This window comes from Grus americana, chromosome 10 (assembly GCF_028858705.1).
Source record: "Grus americana isolate bGruAme1 chromosome 10, bGruAme1.mat, whole genome shotgun sequence".
In the NCBI taxonomy this organism is placed as follows: domain Eukaryota; kingdom Metazoa; phylum Chordata; class Aves; order Gruiformes; family Gruidae; genus Grus; species Grus americana.
The window spans coordinates 20,871,296-20,895,291 of NC_072861.1; the positions used below are offsets into that span (position 1 = coordinate 20,871,296).

General features: G+C 45.2%; 2 protein-coding genes across 2 annotated transcripts; both read right to left on the reverse strand.

The window, feature by feature from the left end:
- Positions 1–7,902: 7,902 nt before the first annotated feature.
- SELENOS (selenoprotein S) lies at positions 7,903–14,813 on the reverse strand (the record flags this gene model as incomplete). The annotated part of the gene is given in 8 exon segments (XM_054837161.1): positions 7,903–8,726; positions 10,726–10,804; positions 10,908–10,997; positions 12,381–12,487; positions 14,068–14,202; positions 14,443–14,691; positions 14,694–14,765; positions 14,768–14,813. Coding segments are annotated over 8 exon segments (858 nt in total), but the record flags the coding sequence as incomplete, so codon positions are not given.
- Positions 14,814–14,850: 37 nt separating this feature from the next.
- On the reverse strand, positions 14,851–20,797 carry SNRPA1 (small nuclear ribonucleoprotein polypeptide A'). The gene is made up of 9 exons (XM_054836894.1): positions 20,598–20,797; positions 19,834–19,981; positions 19,238–19,316; positions 18,826–18,872; positions 18,148–18,250; positions 17,537–17,616; positions 16,181–16,256; positions 15,684–15,777; positions 14,851–15,069 (listed from the first exon to the last, which is right to left on the reverse strand). Exons 1-9 carry the CDS (start codon positions 20,677–20,679, stop codon positions 15,011–15,013), a joined length of 768 nt encoding a protein of 255 aa, XP_054692869.1. The 5' UTR covers positions 20,680–20,797; the 3' UTR covers positions 14,851–15,010.
- Positions 20,798–23,996: the final 3,199 nt, after the last annotated feature.

Below are 23,996 nucleotides of genomic sequence, written 5' to 3' on the forward strand. Positions count from 1 at the left end.
ACGTTAGCCGTACTGGGTGAAGATTTCTTTTTTCTTTGTCCGCGCTAACTCTCCATGTGCATTTCATCTACAGCGTGCTTCAGTTTCAAATGCTGCCGCGCCAAACCCTTGACATCTTTACAGGAAAAAAACCCCCCTCCAGTCTTTACAGAAGAAACGTATCTAGTACAACGCACTGACCTCCCGCTTATCACTGTGGTTTCTTTCATTTCCTACCCACTTTTGTATCTCCAATTGCCAGTCTTTCCCATTTTAAAATTTATTTACATGGTGTCATCCACAATGAGCTGAGAAGAAAGTTTTGGCATAATGGCAGCCTGCTCTTGAGCAAGAACCGTTGCAAAAGAGGATGCTGTACAAAATACTGTACAAGTCAGAGTGCCATACATGACAGATTTTTACGATCCTTGTACAGTAACTGTCGTACTTCTGGGAACTAGCAGGTAATATCACAATCTGCTTATCTAATGAACTCGATGATATGTCTTAAAATGCTTTTGCGGGGGTCTTATTGCTCATGATGGTGCAGTCCTCATACAGAGGTCAGCACCAATGAACTCTTGTGATGTCAGGAGCAACAAATAATGCAAGGAAAGCACCACCATGATTTATGGTATTAAACAAAAATAAATATAAATAGAAACTAGAGAAGAAATACAAGCAATTAACAGGAAAGAAGAGCAGGACGTCTCCTCTTGGTTGCCCACGGGCAGAATACAGACGTATCGAGTGAGATATATGTTAGTGGGAAGAGGAAGAAGAGAAGTAAATGGTGAAAGAGAGGGAAAGGAAGTCCAAGCCAGAACAGACGGGGGGCAGGTAAAGCCAGGGAAGGACAGGAGCACCATTGCTTGGCAGAAGCCAGCTGGAAGGCGAGAGGAGTTGCAGAGGCCAAGGGCGCATACTGTCGAGAGCTGCAAAACATCGGGGAAGGGTTACAAACGCAGCAGACCTCAGGTGCAGTGAATGTTAGCAGTTTCCCAACAGCTTCATGTGTGCCACCAGGCAGAGAAGAGGTTGATGAAGATAGCCAAAGAGGCATTCCCACCCCAGGCAGGCACCAGGCAGACCCAGGGCTGTGCCCGGCTGCTGGGGCTGGCTGGAAGCCCCACATTTGCTCTGACAAACTGATCTGGTTGCCCAGCGAAGCTGTAGCTGCCCCTGGCTCCCTGGCAGTGTTCAAGGCCAGGTTGGATGGGGCTTTAGGTAACCTGGGCTAGTGGAGGGTGTCCCTGCCCATGGCAGGGGGGTGGAACTAGATGGGCTTTGAGGTCCCTTCCAACCCAAACCATTCTAGGATTCTATGATCTTTTACTCTACTTTCAAAAGCTGCTTCAAAAGGGACCTCGTCAAACTCTGCTTCTCCCCTCTCCCCACAAGCCCAATCATCAGGTCCCGAAATACAGGACACCGACAGACATTCAAGTAAAATAAAAAGTAAGGCCACTCCTTTCCAAAAGAGGGAGATGTGGCAAGTCTGTGAGCAGGAACAGGATTACTCTCAGCATGCTCCAAATCAGCAATAAAAATCTCCTGATTCAAGGGAAAGCCGCTGTGGCCTATGAATTACAGGAAAAGGCAGAGCTAGCGTGGTTAAAAGGCAATAAAAAAGAGAAGGGTTGGGGCTGAGGAGCTGTCAGTTGGCTTCTTCCCATAAAGAAAAGAAGTTAGTCATCAGAATTGAAAACTTCATGCTACTTCAGCACACATGGAAACGATGAAGCAGAGCAGCACACTCCCGTGTTAGAGCTCCGCTGCCCCGAGTTCTCGTCTCGCACGTTCCCACCTCCCTGCGCCTCCACAGCAATTACGGTCCTGGACCTCGCTGCGGGCAGGGGGTGAGCAGAGCGCGCTTGGGGAAGGGGCAGGGGAAAGAAGGGGCGCTTTCTTGGTGCCAGGATTTAACCCCAAGAGAGGAGGCACGTTCAGAGTTCACACTGCTGCCACGTGAGATCATACCACCGGCTGTAAGGCCGAGACGTCCAGCTGAAAAGCGGGGGTAGCACCCGGGAATGCTGCGATGCTCACACAATCTCCCTAAGCACGTCAGAGTGCCTCGCTTTATTTCATCTATGAAGCCAAACTGACGTTCGAAAGCGTCAGGTGGGCAAGTGCCCCTTTTACATCTCCTGTCCCTTCCCCGTTCTTGCATAGAGCAGCTGCTGTTTCCACTATAGGAAAAAAAAAAGGGGGGGGGGCAAATTAAGGGAAAACTTGAAGAGCACAGCTCTTCCAACTGAATTATAACCCTGCCATTACCTGCCTAGGGAATGTTTTTAATCTGGTTGGCAGAGAAAGGTCACACTGCATAATCATATTTAAGTGCCTTCCCCTATTAATACAGCTCTTAGTCCCAATAAATAGTTGACGCTATATATTAAAAGGCATGGTATTTTTCTCATATAACACTGTATACAATCACAAACACATTTTTATGCAGCATATTTTCTATTCTGTGTGGGATTGCTTGCAGAAATATTCTGAGGGCTCTTGAAAATCTGGTGTGCTCCATCTCGGTGCTCCCATCCCACTCACTCAAGTGAGATTAGCACCCGGACCAGCCGGCGAGAGCCCACTTGACAGGCCCACACAGTTTAGATTCATAATCAGATTAACAAAACAGTAATCCTATTTTTAAACGATGAAAAAGCCAAGTCCTTGAAGCAGCGAGCTGTTTTGTGTGCGTACAGAATAGGTATCGTCCTTTTGGAATAAAGAAGCTTAATACCAAAAGAAAAAAGCCTTTTCCACATAGGGGACTACCCTGTAGAGGAAAGAGGGACTATTTTGCATTATAACCACTTCTTTTTCCCTTCAATTTTGATCTCCAGTTTTTCCACAGTGATGAGCCCACTCTAATACTTACAGGATGTGCCTGCCACATTATATATTCTTTACCATATTTTAAAATAATAGTTAAAGAAGTGAACTACTTCCCAAGTGCTCCAGAAACTTTAATTATGAATGTTCCAGTACTTAAACTGATACTTTAAAAACTACCCAGGCACTGGAAAATGAGCATACTTCATATATTCAAGGTAACAGACTCACGGTGGAAAAAATCTAGCTGGGCAACCAGCAGCGTTTGTCTCTGGCACAGTATTTCCAGCACCGTTGCATTTTCCCAAATGATGCAAAAACTCCTTCCCCAGCTCCAGCACCCACTTGTATTTTTTTTACCCCTCCCCATCCTCTTCTGGTCCTGACCAGTCCCAACCTTTCAGCTGAATCACTCAGAAGATAACACGTTCAAGGGACAAAATAAATGTCACCAGTTGCTCCTTGTTGGAAAGCCAGACCAACATTGCCATCCGACGGCCCTACTACGCAGTGCAGCGGCCGCTCCGCACCGGGGCTGCCCTGGGTCGCTTCTGCCCTTTCCCAGCCAGAGAACCGGATTTCGGGCTTTGGAGGATGCAGGAGGTTGATGGAAAACCCTCCTGCTCCCCACACAGCTCCTCGGTTGCCTGCTCAAGCCTCCCGTTCTCAGCGGCCGGGTAGCAGCACCGCCGGGGTGCGTCGAAGCCTTTGAGCTTCGTTTTGCATCACGGAGGGGAAGGTGATGTGGTTTTAACGCGCTACCGCCAGGCTGGAGTCAAGAAACCAGTGAAAAAGTCTAGAACGTGTATTTAAAAAGCGAGCATTGAGATGCAATATACCTAAGAAGCAGAACAGCTAACGAAGCAGCAATTACGTTACCTAAGAAGCAGGAAGCTGAATTTACGGGGAACATTACCCCCTCCCGTAGGTGATAAAGCTTTAGGGGCCAGGTTTGGGGTTGTTTTTCTTTGAAAGTGCATCTTGCAGGCCAACTTAACAGTAGCTCCCCATTTTAATGCACACAACAGAGCAGCAGAACTAGATTGAAAGGCCAGGTATTACAGTCTATCAATTTTCCTTCCGTTCTCTTTAAATAGAATTTTCTAAGCCCTTCTCCTTGCCCTCCCTATGTTCACGTTACCCACAGTACCAGCTCTGAAGCTGAGCTCGGTAAGCAGCACACAGAAAGAATCTTGATTAGTGAACTATGGTAGACACAGAGGGAAGAATGAAATTATTAATTTACCAGCAAAGATCCTACTCATGCTGAAAGTGCTTTTTAGCAGGTCTGCACTTCAAAACACAAATGATCACAGAAAAAAAAAATATGCATCAGAGCAGCGGCTTCGTACCTGCCAGCCCCTCCCAACAGAAAACTGCATCAAAATGTATTTATTCACCACCAAAACTGAGCTGAGGAGACCTATTCCATTGCAGCCATTGGTTGCTTCATGAAAACCGATGGACGTTTTTGAAGTCGCTGGCTCTGGAGCTGGGAATATGGGCAGGGTGTGTGTCAGGCTTGGAACAGCTGGGTTGGAAGCTCACACAAAATCAGCTACAACGGTGCAGCCGGGCCAGGACACCACCCAGCCAGCAGCCGTACGCTTTTCCTTTGTGGTTGTAGAGCTGTTCCAAAAGCTAAGCTTTTATTCCAAAAAGGGGGGAAAAAAAATAAAAAAAAAAAAAATCCCAAAACCTCAAGTCTTCAGCCCATCCAAGTCTAGACCGGCTTTTTCTACAGTTGGAAACCATATAGTTTCAGCGTTCAGCAGCAGCGTGGACAGAAACACGCTGTGCCCCACTCTTGGCTAACTGGATCCCTGAAAAGGTGTCCTGTACAAGGACAAAAAAAATCATCCAAAGGGTGGATCTGATGTAGAGATATGTGCTGACGTGCAGCCAGGCTTGAAAAAACACAGCTGCCAGAGATGGGAACTGCCTTGTTGAGCGCAGGAGGCACAAAGGGCAGCGTCAGGATGGTTCAAACGCAGCCATTAACTGTAGTGCTGCTCATAAAACGTACAGGAGACTGTCACGCTGGATGCCACCCTCATTCACAGAGCTCTCTGAATCTCATGGTCTCTGTAGTCAACTTCCTAGGGAGGGGAAAAAGGCACAAAACCCAAGAAAAAACCACCTCAGTCTAAACACCTGAGCTGAGTCTAAGGAAGAAACCAGACTGGGCATACAGCAACAGCAGAACAGCCTAATTCCTTGAGTTCTGAGTAAAAATCGTGCAGAATCGTATAAAAGACAGTAGATGAGATTTGTTAGTACTCACATTTCGCACCTGCATTCAGCCTCTGCTAGGAGAGCAGTTCCTTGCAGATACGGGTACAATTGTCATTTTCATTCCCATTATCTTTGCTGAATACACAGGTAATGCTGGAACACCCAGGAACAGCTCTGCTCACAGATTCCCCGTTTACCCTCATTACTAAAATAATTGTTCATTATTAAAAATTTCCAGTATAAGAAACATTTTTTTAAAACAACTAAGTATGCAATACCACTCTCAAAAGCTTCCCCTCATTTCACAATGACGTGGAAAGGCATAAATAAAGCCAAATAAGTTTTATGAGAGTGACAAGATGGTTTTTTGTTCAGTTTTAATTCCAGTGCTCAGTATCTCCTGATAAATAGAACTATGCATAAACTAGACCTCATCTACAATTTAAAGAAAACAAAAAACTTTGTTCCTCCAGCATATAAATCATCTGAAAGGCAATGAAAAACACTTAGCTGCATTTCTCGAGCAGCTAACATTTTCAGGACTTTTTGTGCCTCCGAACACTTGCTTGATTTAGGATTTTTCAATACCAAGAATAATCACTATTTGGTGGCTAAGTAACATTATACAGCAGTTTAACAGTATCACATTAACTCTTAAGTCTGATAGCTAGCTTCTTCCAGAAAAAGATATTTCCAGAACGTCTGCATCAGTAGAGTAAGAGGCTTCTTGCACAACTGCTGTAAGTGTATGTGGGAAAAAAATCTCCTGAAGGCTTTTTACTATGATCTTTCATAAGTCAAGTTCTTGGGAATTCATACCAAAGTAGGAACAATGGATTCATTAAATAGTTCACTTTCACCTAATGCCTTCTGCATGCTTCGCTCTTGAGCTATAAAGTAACAAGCAACCACCTTTCCATACTCGTTTGTGGTCGAGGGAGAGTTTTCTATTTGAAGTCAGAGGAAAAACCCTTCCTCTGCTTATGCAGGTTGTGAGCCAAAAGAGAAGTTTTACGAACTGAGGTTCTTCCTCCCACCCTGTTCAATAGCTTAGAAGTGCCTGGTCAAGAAAAACTTAGGGATATGAGGATTAAAATAAAAAAATTAAGGGAGAGAGAATGTCAAAGTTTCCAGAAATATGTAACTCACTTCATTCTGACTGGATATGTTTTAATAAATCTTAGAATTGGGCAAAAATCCATATCCCCAGTCCTAGCCAGAAGCAAGTCTTGAAACACAAAGATTAGCATATGCTCAGTTCAGACCTGCTTATTTATTTCTTAAAATGTTTTTACTGAATTAAATCGACCCATCCTTACCAGTTTATCAACACAAAGAATTCTGCTTAAGACAACAATCTCCCCCAGATGTTTTTCTGAAGACGCCACCTCAGTCTGTTGCCTGTTTCCCCAGCACAAGGGGAAAATGTTCCCCAGAGGTACGAGTAAGATAACAACTTAGTCCTCTCTACTGATGAAGGACCTTCAGATCTTGAAAATATCCTTCCCCACTTCGATCTCCCCCCCTCCCCTTTAAAAATTAATACCTGAAGTTACGTACACCGGTCTATGTAACAACAATGGAAATTTAAGTCAACGTACCAAAACGCACAGAAGCCAGGAAATGAAAACTAGTTTCCACAGGAACATTAATAGCTGCATCACTTCATCTTCTACATGTACTTGAACATACACTTCATGGATCTAAAGTAAAAGGTTCTCCGCTTTTCCATTTCATTAGCTGGCAACTTTAAAACTCACTAGTAACATGCTACAGTTACATTAATAGTCAAGAGAAAATCACAGATCACCTGACATCTAGAGCAGTATCTATATACCTATAAACAGCGTATTCAAAGTTGGCACCCATATGTACTGATGAACACAAATATTCCAAGCGTATTTAGAAACAAGTGTACAAGCAGCCCTAAGCTACGCTAATGAAATACTGATCGAAACTTTAATGCATAGCTATATACAAGCGCAGTAAAACTAATTAGACACACAGACACTTGTCGTACTCTGACAGGAACTATTTCAGTGTTTATCGAGGACAGCCTGGATTTTACTCTTTCTTTGCATTTTGCGCTAGAGAGCACACGAAGGGGATGGGATGTTTGGGAAGCTCATTTACAATGGTCAGCTCTACCTTTATTTTCTCTCTGCACTGCTGGATATACACCGGAAGGATGAAGACCACACAAACTTATTACTTGCTCCTTACAGCCCCTCACTTGCAAATTTTACATGTTTGCTAGCCAGAGGCTCTTGTCAGAACAAACCACCCTCAGCTTTTGTAGCGCACAAGCTGGCAGCAGGGTAAGAACACACCTCAGCACCTAGCTGGGCTGCTGAGGACAGCCACGCTGTTGCTTCCCACCCCTGAGACACGTTCAGAACAGAAAGTATCCTCAAACCGTATTTCTTGACAGTAATATGGAAAGAAACCTGCTCTGCTCTCTTAGAGCGAAGGCCTTCGTTACCTGTTTTATTGATTTTATTGAATGCTTAACAACCAGTACTGCAGTCTATCCAGTTTCAGAACCACTTACTGGGGGTGGGGAAGAGAACAGGGACTTTCACTTTTTAAATTTGGGAAAACTTGATTTGGTCTTAACCTGAAGGTGATTCTTCTAAAATAATGATTTGGAACACAGAACACCCAAATAACGGAACTTTTAAAAGCCAAAAAGAACAGCTGAAAAAACCCCTTTTGTTTATGGAGGTAGTCAAATGAAAATCATTTCATTTGATCTCTCATCTTGCTTTATACACATTTATTGCACTAGAACATATAGCTCCTATATAAAAAGATACTGTAGAAAATGACAAGATTGTAAATACTAGATTTATGATTTGTTTGCAGTTATATTTAATATTAACAGTGTTTTGTTTTTACAAAGCAGCTGAAATAAAAAAAAAAAAAGCAATAGCAAGAAAACCCCCATCTGCTGTCTAGCATCAGTAATCCTCACTGGTTTGTTTACCATTTATAAGGAAAACATCATTCAAGGTAGCTTGTCACAGAGACTCTTGTGCAGTCACTGGCCTTCGGTGCAAATCCGTGGCGTTTGTCAGTTCATCTGGTTTTTTCTGAAAGTCCTTCCTCCTAAAATTCAAGGTAGCCGTTGATGGTAACATTCTTCCCCTCTAAAGTACCTTCCAGTCAAACACAGTAAATCTGCCAACGCATGTCTGAGGATGGTAAATATCCTCATTTTACAGAGGTAAACTGAGCATAGACAATTAAATTTGCCTGAGGCCAGTCTTTTGAATAGCTAGCCACAAAACCCAGATCTCTCAATCCCAGGAGATTCACCTGGGCTGGAGACCACACTTCCTCTCTACAGGAGAGTGAAAACTAGCTAATTACACTGGAATTGTTTCTTTCTTCATCCTCTCTAAAAGAATCGGGTATATTGCTTGTGTAGTATCGGCTTCTGCTATTTGGAAATGGTGTAAATCTGTTTTCAAGTTAACGCCTGCACTGAACCCAATCCCAAAGGAGTCGCTGTGACACGCGAACTGTAGGCAGTTAGACAGTGGGTAAGATCAAGCCTGCTAGTGCCACGAGACACTAGGGAGGTTAGCCTCATCCGCCTGCCGACGGGCCTCTCCGGCCTGGTCTCCAGGAACAAGTTCCTCCTCCTTCTCCAGACAGGGGGTTATAGCCTAGAAGTACGGAGGAGAAATCCACCGTATTAATATTTGTCCTCAACAGGCCTTCACGAACACACAAGGAACACAAAAAAATAAATGTCACGAGTAATTGCACCTTGTTTATACTTACTACACAGGCAGCATTTTAAGGAAAATGAAAGCAGAGGAAATATCCAGACTTGAGATGGTTTATTTTTGTAGTGCTAACAGTAAAAGCCATTGCAAAACACTTGTGTTTTAATTTGATCAATTTGGATTAAATTGAAATTAATTAGCATTTAATTTCTCCAAGTCTGCACTAAAGCTTTAATGCTGCTTTACAGAGTAAACAGAGCAGTAACTCTTACAGTAAACTCTGTAAAGTGTATCTGTTCTCCAAGAACCCTAGTAGTTAGGAATTTAAAATAATCTTTTAATCCAGTCCTGCATGGAATATTCTGAAGGTCAAGAGGTAGCTCCACTCATTACTACTGTAAGATTTTTTTTAAACAATTTGAAAAGGCAAGTACATGCAGTAAGGCAAACAGATACTTTAGTTGAACATCCTAATGCTGTAACTATAAGCAACTTCATTTTATGAGTGCATACTTGGAAAGATGCAACTTGGCAAACATCCTTAATTTGTTCTGTACAAGGCAAAGACAGACAACCAAAAAACTAGTAGCACTGCTAACCAAGCAACCTGTTCCACTGAAACTTCAAGCCATCACCTCCATCTTTGAAGTCTGTTTTTCTCATACTAGCCAAGTTTTGCTTTCTAGCTTAATTCAGCAGCTGAATAGTGCAGATGGTTCTTTCACTTCGTGCTGATCTACCTCATGAGAAGATCAGAGACCTCTAATTCTAACATGTTACTTAAGCAAAGATTTTGCTTAGGATGAAACTAGGACAGGTAGCAGCTGGCAGGGTGCCTCAGCCCAGCTGGCCTCATCCTGCTGCTCAGCACAGCTCCTACCCATGCACTTCTCTTTCCCCACAGTGGTAAATATTCTGTGCAAGAGCTAGAAAGGATATTTGACAGTATCAGACGTTAGACTCCACTCATATTAAACAACATAAGATGAATCAATCAGTTCCTTCAGCTGTTGTCAACAGCTGCCAGTAAAAATAGTTAAAACAGAAACTTCAGCATTGCACTATTATTGAGGTTTAATATGTTTAATCAAGAATCTTCCGGTTTCATACATTTAATGAAGTGACTTGCTCAGTACTGCACCCTAAGTGGGTTTCCTTTTCAGTCTGATATGATTGAGGCTGTCTAGATGATTCCCTCCACTATGAAAAATTATAATTAAAGTATCATACCCAAATTAGCAGTTGCAGGTATGGCACAGGCTGTTTGGCCAAGAGGAGAGAAAGGCGACTAGCTGCATGGCCGATACACGGCAGCGATCCTGATGTGAGGTACGTAAGGCCATAGAAAGCAGTTCATCCATCAGGATGATTTCAGTGGTTGACAGCGAATTTAACAGTAAGACCTTCTGGTGGTTTGCGAGAGTTGGTAAGAGTTTATACATCTGCAGGATTTATCTGTTCAACAGGTCATTATTGTGATATCTGACAAATAAGGTCACATTTTGCTCAGTGAAGACTTTGATCTTCCTGAATCTACATAATACAAAGTAAAATACCCTCTTCCTGCATTTGGTTAGTACTGCAGGTGATTGGAAGACAGACCAGATATTAAAATACTGGACTTATACAATAATGGGGGAGGGATCCCAGAAATATTGTAAGAATCTATAATTTTGAGTGACAAAGATCTCAGTAAATTATGGCAAAAGCATTTAGAAGAAAACTGAAACACTGCTTCCCCAGGGAAAAGCACCACAGAAACATCCTGCTAGGTTTTGTACAAAGTGCAAAGCACTGGTTAGAGGTGATGAGCTCGTTTGTAAGGCACATTTTGTTTCCTCCTTGAAGAAGAGAAAAAACATGTACAATGACTATGTACGCAGCTAGGTAAGTGCTCCATTTCACGCTCAGAATATCTTAAGGATTTCATACTTACCACCTCCTCGCAAGGGCTTTTTGTTTGGTTTAGATTTTGGGACTGCTGATGAGGTGGAGGCACCAGATTCTACTTCTTGCTGTTCACAAAAGCAGAAGTTAGTCAGAATTTAATCAATACGAATTTCAGCTTATCTAGTCACAGAAACATAATTGTAACCTGATTAACAACACAGTTGTTACCTGACTCAGTTTCAGGTTTCCTTTATAGCTTTTTCCTTCTTGCATACTTTCCCACATTGCTATCTTCTGCCTTCTCTTTTCCTCTTCAAGCTAAGGAACAAATCCAGGACATGCAAGACTAAGATTTCAGAACTACTAGAATTGCCAGTGCTACAGAAACAGCTGCAACAGGCTCATAAAAAAACATCTTTATCTCATGCAGTATCTCTGAGCTTATGGAAGCATTTACTTTTTTTAAACACCCATGTCTTCCCAATCACAGAACAACAACCCCTCCTCAATATATACAAACTGTGACTGCAGCTTCTTTTGACCACTTCATGCTTTAAAACATTTTGAAAGTAAAACAGAACCAAGTGGCAAGCTTAAATTCTGAGTTTATAAAAACAACTGAGTAAAAAATATTGCATGTGATCATAATTTAACGCACCATGTAGGGTTCTACAGAAGAAAACTTGTTTTTCAAATGAACAAGACAGCCAACTACATATTTACATCCCAATATACATTACCAACAGTTCTCCCAGCTCTCTTCTAAAGCAACTTATCCACAAAACCAAACAAATTAATGGTTAAGACAGACTGCCGCCTTCTTGACAAATAGAAAGGAAAACAGTTAGCTACTTCATCCAGTCAAAGACAGCAAAGCTCCCCAAGTCCACACACACTAGACCTAGACTTTCTACATAGTGGCTATTTTCTTCTGCAATATGACTTTTCATTTGTTTTTAACTGCCAATATTTCTTGAAGCATCAGCTATAAACTGGGGTCTGAATGTAGCTGACTGCAAAAGTAAAAACAGAAAAAAGCTGGGTTTTGAGTGGGGATATGAGCAGTATTATTGCTATGCTGATCACATCCACTTTTCTATGCTGCCCCACATAACAATATGCTATTCCTCATTATCTCAAGCTGTAGTTCAAACCACTAAATTACAGTAATGCTAAGCTACATTTCTAAGAACTTATATTTGCCCTTAAGAAGAGAAAATACATGTATGCAGTAGTATAGTTAATCTAAACACCAGTAAATCCCCTTCAGTCATTCATTGCGCACATAACTAAGTTTCTATAGGTACAGATTTACCTGTAAAAAAAAAAAGAAAAAAGATCAGGCCCACAGTGTCCCACGCACACAATTACTTGCAGAGAAGCAAGTGCCACAGACATCAATTACTTCAGGAAGGAACAGAATACTACACGTATCAATCACTAATCAACAAAGAGCATCAAGACATCAGGTCAGCACAGCATTGCTTGCATCACTGGAGGGCCATCACGATACCTACTGCCCACTACTGCTCCATGGATCAAACCTCATCAAAAGTTGTCCAGGGAAAGGAGGGGGGAAAAACCCACCGCCCAGAAACCAGCAGAGAGAGTGAGTCTCCAGTTCTGGTATACAGCACGGAGTAAACCTTTCTATAACAGCAGCAAAGTACGTGATGACAAATTTGTGAGTTAAAGAGTTACCTGTCTCTGTTTTTCTTTGTATCTTTCTGCTTGCGCATTCAACTCCTCCTGCATCCTGAGGCGAGCTGCTGCCAAAGCTTCCTGCCTTCTTACCACCACTTTGCGTTCTAGGAAGTTGGGAAAGAGTTTGTAAAGATATTCAAAACAAATTCTAGATGGTGTCCTCAAAGAATTGTATTAAGGAAAGGCTCACATCTCTCCCTGCAGCTGCTCTGCAGAAAATCACAGCCTAAGTTCAGTTTCCAGCTAATCTTTTACAGTATATGCTGATTTAAGTTTCATAACGTTTTAATATTTTTAGAGCAATTACTTTAAAGGTATTTTAATAAGGACACTGATGTAATGAATCCATAAAAAATTAAAATTCACACTTCTAGGACACTTGCTTCTATTTCTAAAGGATTTGTTTGATACGAATAATTTCAGAAATATCACCCGTGCTTCGCAGGGATTCCATTTTTACCCGGAGAACTTCTTTTATGCAGAAGCGTGAGGCAACTGGCCCACATTCACTCCTACTCCTTCTGGCAATTGGTCCTGCTTGTTTCATTACGGCAGCGAAGCAGTGGCAGATTTAACATGCTCCATCAGCAGAGAAATTACTTACAAATACCACACGTCTCAAAAGAAAACTGGTAGTCTCAGAAAATCTACATTAAGTCACCACTTCTCTTCATGATTGGCCTTTAGGAGAAGTCAAAATAAAAATTATACCCAAATGAAGGCAAATATTGCTCTCTTTTTTCCCAGTAGCTGAGATATCTCTACACTTGTTTGTCTCTTTATATGTTTGCTACCATCCAATCGTGAATACATAAAAGAAATTTCAGTACTTTCCGTAATTTCATTTTACAGCCAGTTCTGGCAATTAAATCAAGATTTAATTAGCATTTAAAAAGAACACCAGTAGGATAAGGGCACGTGAGTAATATTTTCTGGGGCCCCATGTTGTGCCATGCCAAAGGAATCAGTGCCAAGCGGTTATTGTTTTGGCAGATACATAAGCACAGCCTGTGCTTTACAGCAGCGAGTCTCCAAATGAGGCAGGATCATGACTGTGTAAGATTTACAACCTATGCCACACTTTAGAAGATAACACAGACGAGAGGCAGTTACACCCCAAATGTATACAAACCTGCCAGAGTAGGAACTGCGAAGGAATAATTGAAAGGAGAGAGGTGATGAATATTAATAAAAAATTAATATTAAATAAAAGTGGTTTTCTCCCCAGTATTTATATTTGGATGTTTTGGGTTGGTTTGATACATCCATAAGTTATTTGACAACTGACCACAATTCATTTCAACCAGGTGGTGCTCTCAGCTTCTACCCTATTAAAGACCAGCTATTCCCTCATTCTGCAGTGCCCTGCTCCTTCTCTCCCAACCACATCATTTTGGGACACAACCTTTCCTTGACACAACCTTTTAAAAACACTTCTCTTGGTCCAACGTTTCCCCAGCGATCTCCTCAGTAACACGATCTGTACTCTTTCCCAGGCCAAAACAGCTATCCTGAGTATTCATCAGTTAGAATCCCCCAGAACAGACCCTCTTTTTGGTTCTTCTTAAAGCGTCCTGAGCAGCTGTCAGACACCTCATCACGAGTGCGGAGCACTAGCAGGAACCCAGAAGAGACACAAGCACCGCTCTACACAGCTCTAAAGAGCAAGTAAAGATTTACTCACCCACAGCTGCGTCAGCTGCTCCCGGCTGGCTGCTCGGCCCGGCCGCCAGGCTCTGGGATATCTTCTGGATGAGGAGATAGATGGCGACAGCGGCCAAGAGGATGTACCAGCCATAGCTGGACAGCAGGGAGCCCACTGGGACGAGGACAAGCGGTAGGTGAGAGCAGGCTGCAAGGGGAAGGAGCCCGCCCAGCCAGAGGGCGAGAAGGGGGAAGGCGCCCGGGCGGGACCCGGCTCCTCTCCTCAGCGGGCGGGCGGGAGACTCCGCTGGGCTCCCCTCAGCCCCGACAACCCCGCCCGCCCGCCCTCACCTCACCTCTCCTCTCTTCTCCTCCCCTCCCCTCCCCTCAGCCCGGGACGCCCCCGGCCGCTCACCCGTGTGCTGCAGGAAGTCGAGGCCCCCCCGCCCCAGCGCCGCCTGGCCGGGACCCGCTGCGGGCCCGGTGTCCCCCAGCTCCATCGCCCGCCGCCGCCGCCTCACGTCCGGGAGACGCCCCGCGCGCCCGCCGGCTACGCCAATCACCACCCTCCTCGTCCTCCGCCACCTCAGGGCCAGAGAACCAACCAGGAAGCGCGACTTCGCCTCGCGGGCCAATGGGAAGGCTGCAACGAGTGAAAAAGGCTGTGCCGACCAATGAGAGCAGAGGGGAAGGACGCGAGGGAGCCAATCAGGGTGTGCAGGAAGGGGTCTTCCCCTCCCGCCGCCATGGCCGTCCCGTCCCCACAGCCCCGGCCACCTCCAGCCCCGCTCTGCCGGGGAAGGGGACGCAGCACCACGGGGAGAAAAAGGAAACGTCCGTTTATTGAACGCCGAAATGCGCAAGGTCAGGGTACGGGGGGCCGGCGGCGGCGGGGCCGGCCTGAGCCCCCCTGCAGGGAGAAGGGCAGGTGGAGAGGAGGGGGCTCTCGGGGAGAAGCGCTGGGCCTCGGGCACGGCCTGGGCTCAAGATCCGTTGGGAACCGTGTCTTCTTCCATTTCTTCCTCAGCGTCCTCCGAGGGGCCTGAAAGGACACGTCAGAGTTTTGGGGCGGTTACTGCAAAGGTTAGTTCTTTCCCACAGGGACAATGTTCATTTTCACTCCTCTGGGGAGGGGCAGCAATAACGTCAATTAAAAACCACTACAGAACAACAACAACAAAAAAATCTACACAGCTCTAATATAAAGAGGCAATATTGCCCGTCTGCAGGTAAGATTTGTCCACACAGGGACCTCTCCGACATCCCAGAGATGTTCCTGTGCCCCCACCCGAGGCACCAATGTTCAGAACAGCACAGCCCATGTGTACTTTGGGATTAATCCCATTTTTTTAAGGAACTGGGATAAACTGTTTGGAGTGAAGCGCTTAGGGCTGATGTCTGGCACCTTGCTCTCGAGGGAGCCCTGAACTGCACTCCAGAGGCCAGGCAGCTAATACACTGATTGCAGAGGCTTACAGATGCAATCCTCAATTATTGACACTATAAAAATTACACTCATTTTAAGCAGTTTTTTCAACTCCCTAAGTGTTTGGCCCTTCCAATGCAAGTCCCCACTGAGATCACATAAAGCATCAGGAAGCAATGAAGGGAGCTAAATTCTGTTTGGAGAAAAAACAGTAATAGAAGCACAGTGACCTGATTTTCGTTCTCTGCCAGGAATCTGACCGGCCTGCAGTAAGCCTTTCAGTCGCTCCACTTCAGCCAGAGTCGTGGCATTTGCTATAGCAGTCTAAAAAAACAGACAAAAGAAGATGATGAATCTTCACATACAGTATTTCAGTGTGATTAGAATAAACATAAACCCAAGATTTTTTCCAGGTAAGTGAAGCTAAACTTTTACAGAAAGTTCTACAAAATTCTACAAATGAGAGCACAATCTTACTTCACCCCTTAATTAAACCAGCTGCTCTATCCTGGGGGAACTCTAAGCTCAGACCCAAGTTTTGTTTAAGTTCTCAAAAAACAGGTATGTCATAATAGAAGAAAAAATACATAAAAAGCACCTAAACCAAAGCTAGGACACACTGTGCCATTTGTCCAAACAGAGTCGGTGGTTGCCAGGAGGAAGGAAACATTTGTTCAGTTCGGATCCACAATGGTTTTTCTCCTCCGCTTTTTCCTGACATATTTACCTTAATTGCCTCAACGTCCCCTGGGGAGGGCCCAGCTTTCTTTTTGTCAGTTGGCAGACCAGCACCTGGATTGAAGCTTCAAAGGGGGGAAAGAAAAAAAAAAAAAAGACCCATTACACCCATTGAAGAGTACATGCTTCTCTAACTTCCAAACCAGGTTTGGAAGTATTTCATTCAATCAAGTGTAGTATCTTATCTTTGTTAACAAACTGATACAGTGAAGAATTGCCTCCTTCAGAAACACCAGCAACTTGTCCTCGCTGTCCCATTCCCCGCCCCCAGCTTTTCATCTGCTCATAAAGAGAGGCAGACCTTAACTTTATAAATTAAGCAGTTGACAAAAGCTATTCGATTTGGATGTTGTTGAACACTCGGGTGGTCTGTCACTGTTACAAAAGCAGGGTGGGTAAATAAAGAGTGACTGAAATTGGGTTTCCTGTTCTGGTATGTCTAATATGATATTACAGCAGCCTATATTAAAGCTTACACTAGACTGGATGTAATCTTAACACTCAAAAGAAAAAGGTTATCTGCTGCTGCTTAAAGGAAAATCTGTAGTCTGTGAAAATGGATGTTACTGAGCGATCAGCTGGAAAGAACTTCCTGAAATGCTGACCCAGCACCAGAATGCTGCAACCTCTTTTGCAGCTATAGAAAGATTTTCTTCATATCTGTTTATTGAGCTATTTAGTTCAAACTACTTGTTCTAAAACTATCATGGACCTGAATCCTTTTCTACTCATAACCCAGAGCTAAACTGCATCTACTGGAGTTTTAAATGCTACGTACATTCAAGATTTTTATTTATTTAACTATGAATTTGGAAACGCTGTTGCCATACATGATCTGAATTCTGATTTCCAAACAGGCTGATGAAAAATTAAACAAGAGTACACGATATACCACTTAAGAATTTAACTAAATAAGCATAGATGTGTAATTGCTTAGCTAAAGATTTTCACCTGCATTTATCCTCCTAATTACAGCAGATCTTACAGTTTGTATTCCCTGGCAAAACAAAAAAATTTAGTTCCCAATCATCTGGGAAAAAAACAACAAAATTAACAATGGCCACCTCTCTGCAGTTAAATGACAAAGAGGAAAAATAAAATTAAGGTTTCCTGCTTGTTGACTTAAATCAATCCACCCTGACCAAGTACCTCTTTCAAAAATATTTCTGAGATGTATTCACCACCATCCAAAAATTGGGATGCTTGGACAAGGCACTTCCAGCTACCAAAGCTTTTAAGGCATCCTGCCAGTAGCTGATATTTCAGGTTACTGCCTAATACCGCACACAAAGCAAGTGGTGTTTCTGAAGGAGAATGCCAGTGTAAATTTGTTTTTTTATCTTACGTTTTTGTTCTCCTGGCAATATCCTTTGCAAGCTGTGCACCCCGTTTGCCCTTGAACATTTTCTCTGCCTCCTGTCGCTCCTACAGCGATACCACACACACAAAATTAATTTAACAACATTGCATTTTGCAAAGCTTTTGTCTTTGCAAAGAAAGATGCTTTGGCTCATCTTCATCAGCGAACATTGGTACGTGGAGAACAGATGTAAGAACAAGCACATAAACATTGCCCAGATGCTCAGACTCAAGGCAGATCAATCCCATGCTCTTAAAAGTAAGAACTCTTTCCCACACTCATCTTCACTGAAAGCAGAGGGCTCTGCTGCGATTGCTTATTTCTTTCTCTAGAGGTCTGTCTTTCTACCAACACCAGGGGGCCAGAAAACAATCAGACTAAACAACAGCGTCAGTAAAACATAATTAAACAGACTACATCCTTAACAGAACAAAACCATTAAAGAAAACAAGGAGCATGTTTTAGAGCCACTTATGATATATTGTTTCAACATTATTTACAATTATGGCAATAAGCTCACTGTTACTGCTGAATTTTCAAGAATGTAACAAGAAAAGGTATTCATCTCGTGCTGAATCAGAAGAAAGTAGACTTACTTTGAGTTTCACTTTTTGAAAATCCAGCACTCTGACCTGTGGAACTTTGTGGATTACATATAATCTGTAATGCTTCTTATTTGTTACAGGATTCCTTAAAATGCTACAAAGTAAATAAAGGTTATAAAGAGATTCTTAACAGAAAATATTTAAAAATACACTTATATTGAAATACATTAATACACTTAAAGTGCATTCATGTACCTTCTGCTATAACAGACAACAAATAACACCATTAAATAAGCCTAGCGACAGTGTTCTTTGATATTATGAAAACTATAGTAAAAACTTGCACTTGATTTTATCAAATTAAGTAGATTTTATTGAAGAAGAATATACAGAACCACCTCAAAATATTAAAAAAAAAAAAAAGGAAAAAAAGACAAATAACTAAACCATCCCATTTCCTACCTGGACACTGATCAACTGAAAAATCACAGGACAAATTGCTTTTCTTTTTTTGTCCCTCACACCGAGTGTAATGCTACTGAAAAGCCATCACTAATGTTTATTTTAAAGTATTTTGTAACGATAGTTTAAACCTTTTGGTTTCAATTTTTAAGCGTACAGAATCTGCCACAGCTCATATAAAGGAGAGCATTCCATATCAAAGCAAAGAGCCAGGCCAGCAGCAGAGCTCGAACAGCAGAGAAAGAATAACTTTTCAAGATTACGTACCTCAGGTAAGTCAGTGATTTAATAGTTGATAACGGATCCAGTTCACCCTACGTAATGAGAACACAATAAGAAACCTTTTAGTGAGACTCAAATATTTGAAAACAAAGTTCCTGAACTTATATCTATTTTAGAGACCAATTAGAATTACTGTAATTAGTTTAACAGGAAACCCACTGAGACAGTGACTGCTGTTCCACTGCAGGCTGCAAATTATGTTCATTAAAATACATACACCATTAACTGCTACCAAAACCATATGATATTACTCTAAAGAAAAAGAAAAAAGGCTAATTAGAAGGAGGAGGAGTACCAACTATTACCAAAAGCATCTGACACTACTCTCAGGAAAAAGGTTAATTAGAAAGATGACAAACACAAATTTGTTTAGATTTATCCGGTGTGGATAACTTACCAATTCAGCAATGTTGTTGTTGGTAAGAATGAGCTCTGTCAGGCTGGGCAGAGCCTGTTCAAGGTTTTCACCAATCCGACTAAAGAAGAACAAAAAAAACAAAGGTGAAAATTAGGCCAGAAGTTAGCAATGGTGAAAAGACACACAGAAATACGGTAACATAGAGGGGCTCACTGTAAAACAACCAAGTCTGACACTGGCAGAAGTTTGGGTAGCATCCCCTACAATACTTTTTCTAACAAAGCTGGCAATAAATACCAGACGTCGCTGTAATTAGATGCATCATGAGATTTCTGTTCATTTACTTGCAGTTATCCCTGTTTTCTTGTCTTTATGGGGATGATAAATGAAATCCAAAGTTCTGGCCAAATTCCAAACTCTGCATCTCATTGTCCTGTCTGAAAAACGAAGACTGACTTTTGCACTGAACAAGCCAGGCAGCTTGAAGAGGGTCTATACAGTACTGAGTGCCAACCTTTTTTCCATAAAACACACACTTCTGCACCTACCCAGCACTGAAAGACACGGCATACTTCTCTCCCAAAAGCATTTTCCTCTGCCCCAGGGTCCCATCTGGCCAAAATACAAGTGCTTACCAAATCCTATTGTTATTCATCAGAAGAGTTTTCAGCCTTCTCAACAGAGGGAACCCATCCAGTTTACGGATCTCATTGTCAGAGAAATCAATTGCATCGAACTGGTCCAGGGTGGCACCCAAGTTCTCAATAACAGGGATTTTGTAGCCTGGGGAGAGAGTGCAACACAGGAATTAGATGGTGCCCAGAGGTGAGCAGACGAAAGCAAGAGGCAGAGTGTGTAGGGGGCATATCTGGATGGACCAAGGGTACAGATAGTCTCAGTCAAAACATCTCCGGAACGACTCTCCTCCACATCACACATAGACCAAACTCTCCCCCTCAAAGCCAACAGCCCTCGCAGCCTTTTCAAAGCACCCCTCTTCCTCCCCCTCAGCAAACACCCCGACTCCCTCCCTGTATGCGTCTCCTTTGCCCAAACCCACGTTTCTGGCACATCCCTCGTGTGTCCCGCCCCCACCACTGCAGGCTCCTCCGACACTTCCCCAAAATTCCCTTTCCATTCCACCCCCTCACATTCCCCCCCAGCTTCCCCCGCCACTGGAGCCTCTTTAACCCCCCTCTAGCTCCCCTACCACTGCAGACCCCTCCAGCAACCTCCCTCCCGGCTTCCCCCGTGCTGCAGCCGCTCCTCCCGTTGCAGGCCCCAGGCTCCATCACAGCCCCCCCGCCCCGAGCCCCCAGGCCCCTTCCCGGCACAGGCCGCACCGCCCCCCCTCCCCGGCACAGCCTCCCCCCATCAGAGCCCCGCCGAGTCCGCGCACCGCGCAGGTCGAGCTCGCGGTCGCGGACGGCGTTGGTGTACTGCGCCGCCTGCTCGATCAGCTCCGCCGTGAGCTTCACCATCCCGCCGAGCCCCGCCGCACCGCGCCGCCCGCCTGCTCCACACCGCCGCCAGGCCGCGCCGCGCCAGGCCAACCCGCCGAGCGCCGAGCCGGGCCAGGCCGACCAGCCGAGCGCCGAGGCAGCGAGGGGTAGGCACCGCCCCGCGGCCCGCCCTCTCCTCCGCTGCTCCTCCCCCAGCTGGCGGGCGCTGACAGGAGCGGGGGGGCGGCGGCGGCGGTCACCCCCTGCCCCAGCCCCGGCAGACTCCGCTCCCCCATCTCCCCCGGGCTCCGGCGGCAGCCCGGTGCCGGGCAGGCCCAGGCCGTGCTCCCCTTCAGGGCGCAGCCGCCTCGGGACTCTCTGAGGGGGAGCAGGGGGAGTGCTGCAGCCCTCCCAGCCAGGCCCTTCTCCTCCCTCCTTGGTACCCTCCTCAGTCTCATCCCTTTAAAGGTCTTTTCACGGTAATTTTTCCGTGCAGCTGAAACCTCACGGCTGCAGGGAGGGCCGGAGCCGAGGCCGTGCGCCCCGGGCAGCAGCTCTCCTCCGGCAATGGCACCGGCAGCGCTTCGGCAGCCCGTCAGCAGAGGGACCCGGTGTCCTGCAAACGCCTCTTCCCCTAGCAAAAAACACCCCGAGCGGCCGGGGGGGCCTCCCCGACACCCCAGCCCTCCCGGAGCGGAGTGGTCTGACGGCGGCAGTGCCGGTGAGCAGGGCAGCGATCGCTCCTGGGGGGCTGCTGGCAGCAAACCCTCTCCTTGCTGAGGGGAGGTTCCTCCCCGCTCCCCTCCCCGGGAGATGCGCTGCCCTTGCCCCCCCCCCCCCCCAGGCCCCCCTGCAGCCCGCAGCCGGGTGAGGGGAGCGGGCAGGGCCGGCACCCTGCCCAGTGCCTGAGCGCATCCATCAACAAACTCGGTAGGGGCTTGGCTTTGCTGTCAATAGTACCCTAAAGCAGCGCGATGTCACCAGAGGTTCCCTCCCAGCTTCTGGTGTTTGCGAGCACAGGGTAAATCTGCAGAAATGGAGGCAGACCAGGCTGGGAACCTGCTGCGCGCAGATGACTGGCAGCAAAGCAAGCTGCTTTCCTTTGGACAGAGTTGGCTCCTGTGCGTTTAGCCGGTGGGACTGTGCTTGTTCTAACACATGCTGCTCCCTTCCTGCTACACAGGCAGGACAGCTTCCCGCAACAATTACAGCTCTTGGTGCTTTCTCTCCTCCATCCAAGCAGCAGCTCAGCCTTTGCTCCTGGACACAGGGTTGCAAAAAACACCTTCTCCCTGCAGCGTTTGAGACACTTGCTCTGACAGTTCCACGCATATTTGCTCCTGGGAAGCTGCGTTTGGGCTGAGAACATGCCACAGGCTGCGGCATGATATTCACCCTTTGCCTGCAAGATAAAACGCGCTTTCAAGCATCACTACATTCCCTCTTACCTGCTTTAGGAATTTGGAGAACAGCGAGGAAGAGCTGGGGGAGCTGAGATGGCTCAGCCTGCCGTGTCCAGCCAGGCAACTCCACTCCAACGTAAAGCAGGTCCCTATGTCTGAGGCTGGCGTGCTGCTCAGTGTCAGTGTTGGGCGGCTGCGGCCGAGGCGCCTGGCCCTGCTGGCAGGACTCGACTGGCGGCAGTGGGGCTTTGCAGGAGGGTGAACCACAGTGTGGATGATGTGGACTGAAGGTGACATGCAAAGGGAAGCGGTTGACCACCCCCAGGTCCCAAATCTTGCTGAATGTCACCAAGCCACTGCTTCTGCAGCCCTGGAGAAATACTTCCCCAGCCCTCAAGGCCCCCTGAGCGAGATGAGGCAGAATGATTTCTGGATACACTGCTATCGAGGAAAGGGTTTTTTTCGTCAGCCATGGCATTTCTGTGAACTCAGAGGATGCGATAATAGGTTAAATGCTGCATCCACGTTTGGCACTGCACAGTGATGGCTCATACTTTTCTTTTGGGAGCATCCAGCAGCATCACCGTGAGAGTGACGCCTGGCTCGTTCCCAGGATTGCAGCGTCAGGGCTGGCTCTGTTCTGGCTGTCAATCCCTGCAGAGGTGGCAGCTGGGGTCAGGCAGCTCCTGTGCTCCCTACTTTAAAAACACCCTCACCAAAGCCGTATACGAAAGCACATAGTCAAGTTTTTATAACATCTGCATCTGTTTAAAAGCAGTTAGGAGAAACCAAGAAAAAGAGAGCGAGCTGTCAGAAGCAGAAAAGAAGAATCAGCAGCAGTGTTTTATGTGACTCAGGAATCACGCGGTGGTAAAGACAACAGAGTCTCTAGTCATTTCAGGCAGTTGTTAAAAGGAGAGCGACCCTCTTCAGCCTCCTGGAAAGCAGGTCCTGCCTCTGACAAGGCCAAACTAAAGGCAAACCTTTCTCCCTTAGCACAATACAGCTGTATGCCTCAGCTCTACAGCCGTAATAGAATTGTAATTGAGAGCAGACAGATTCTTGGTCTCAGATGCTGTACACGAGCTCTTAAAAGCCCTTTCTTTGTAATGGAAAGTCGAAGCAATGATTTTTAAGATGTATGTTCCCCACCTGCCAACTACAAAATGGCAGAGGGCCGTGGATGCAACCTCACAGCCAAATGGCAAATGAGGAGTCAGGCTGCACTAAGAAGATTTTCCAGAAAACAGCTATTACAGATTGTCTTTGATGCCAAGAGACAATAGAGCAACAGGCTTTAATAAATTGCCCAAATATGTATTTATCTTGAAGACACAGCCACTTTGATCCTTTGAGCATACCAGTGTCGGCGAGACTTTAATAGCTCCAAGCAAGCATTGCAATAGCTTGGATAAATAATCTGAATTTTATTACCTTCCAAGAGTGATTTCTGAGGGAGTCAGTGCCCCGGGAAATGCTGGAAGCTGATGTTGTTGCATGAACTTGAAGTGTAGAATTTGTTTCTCTTTCCCTGCCAGGCTGGAGGGCAGCAGAAAGCGGGATAAAGCTGGGACTGCTGGGGATTGGTCATCTTAAATTGCATTGCTTCACCCAGTGTGTATTTTAGGTTATGCCAAGGATGTAAGGGTAAACTTTTTTTTTTTTTTTTTTTTTTAGCATTTCAGTACATCTAAATATACCAGTGAGCAGTATTTAGAGGCAGGCTGCTGTGAGCCAGAGAACTGAAAGGCAGAGCTGCCGCAGTACTCCTGATTCACAGCTCCCAGTTTTTGACTGTGTGACACAGCAAGAGAAACAAAAGTTTGTTATTTTACAACCGAAGGGGGAGAAGCCAGGAGCATTTCACCCCAGTTCTGACCTGTGGTTTGGCCTGAGACCGAAAGGGGAATCCTGGAGCAACAGAAGGAATCACTGTACATGATAAATCATCTG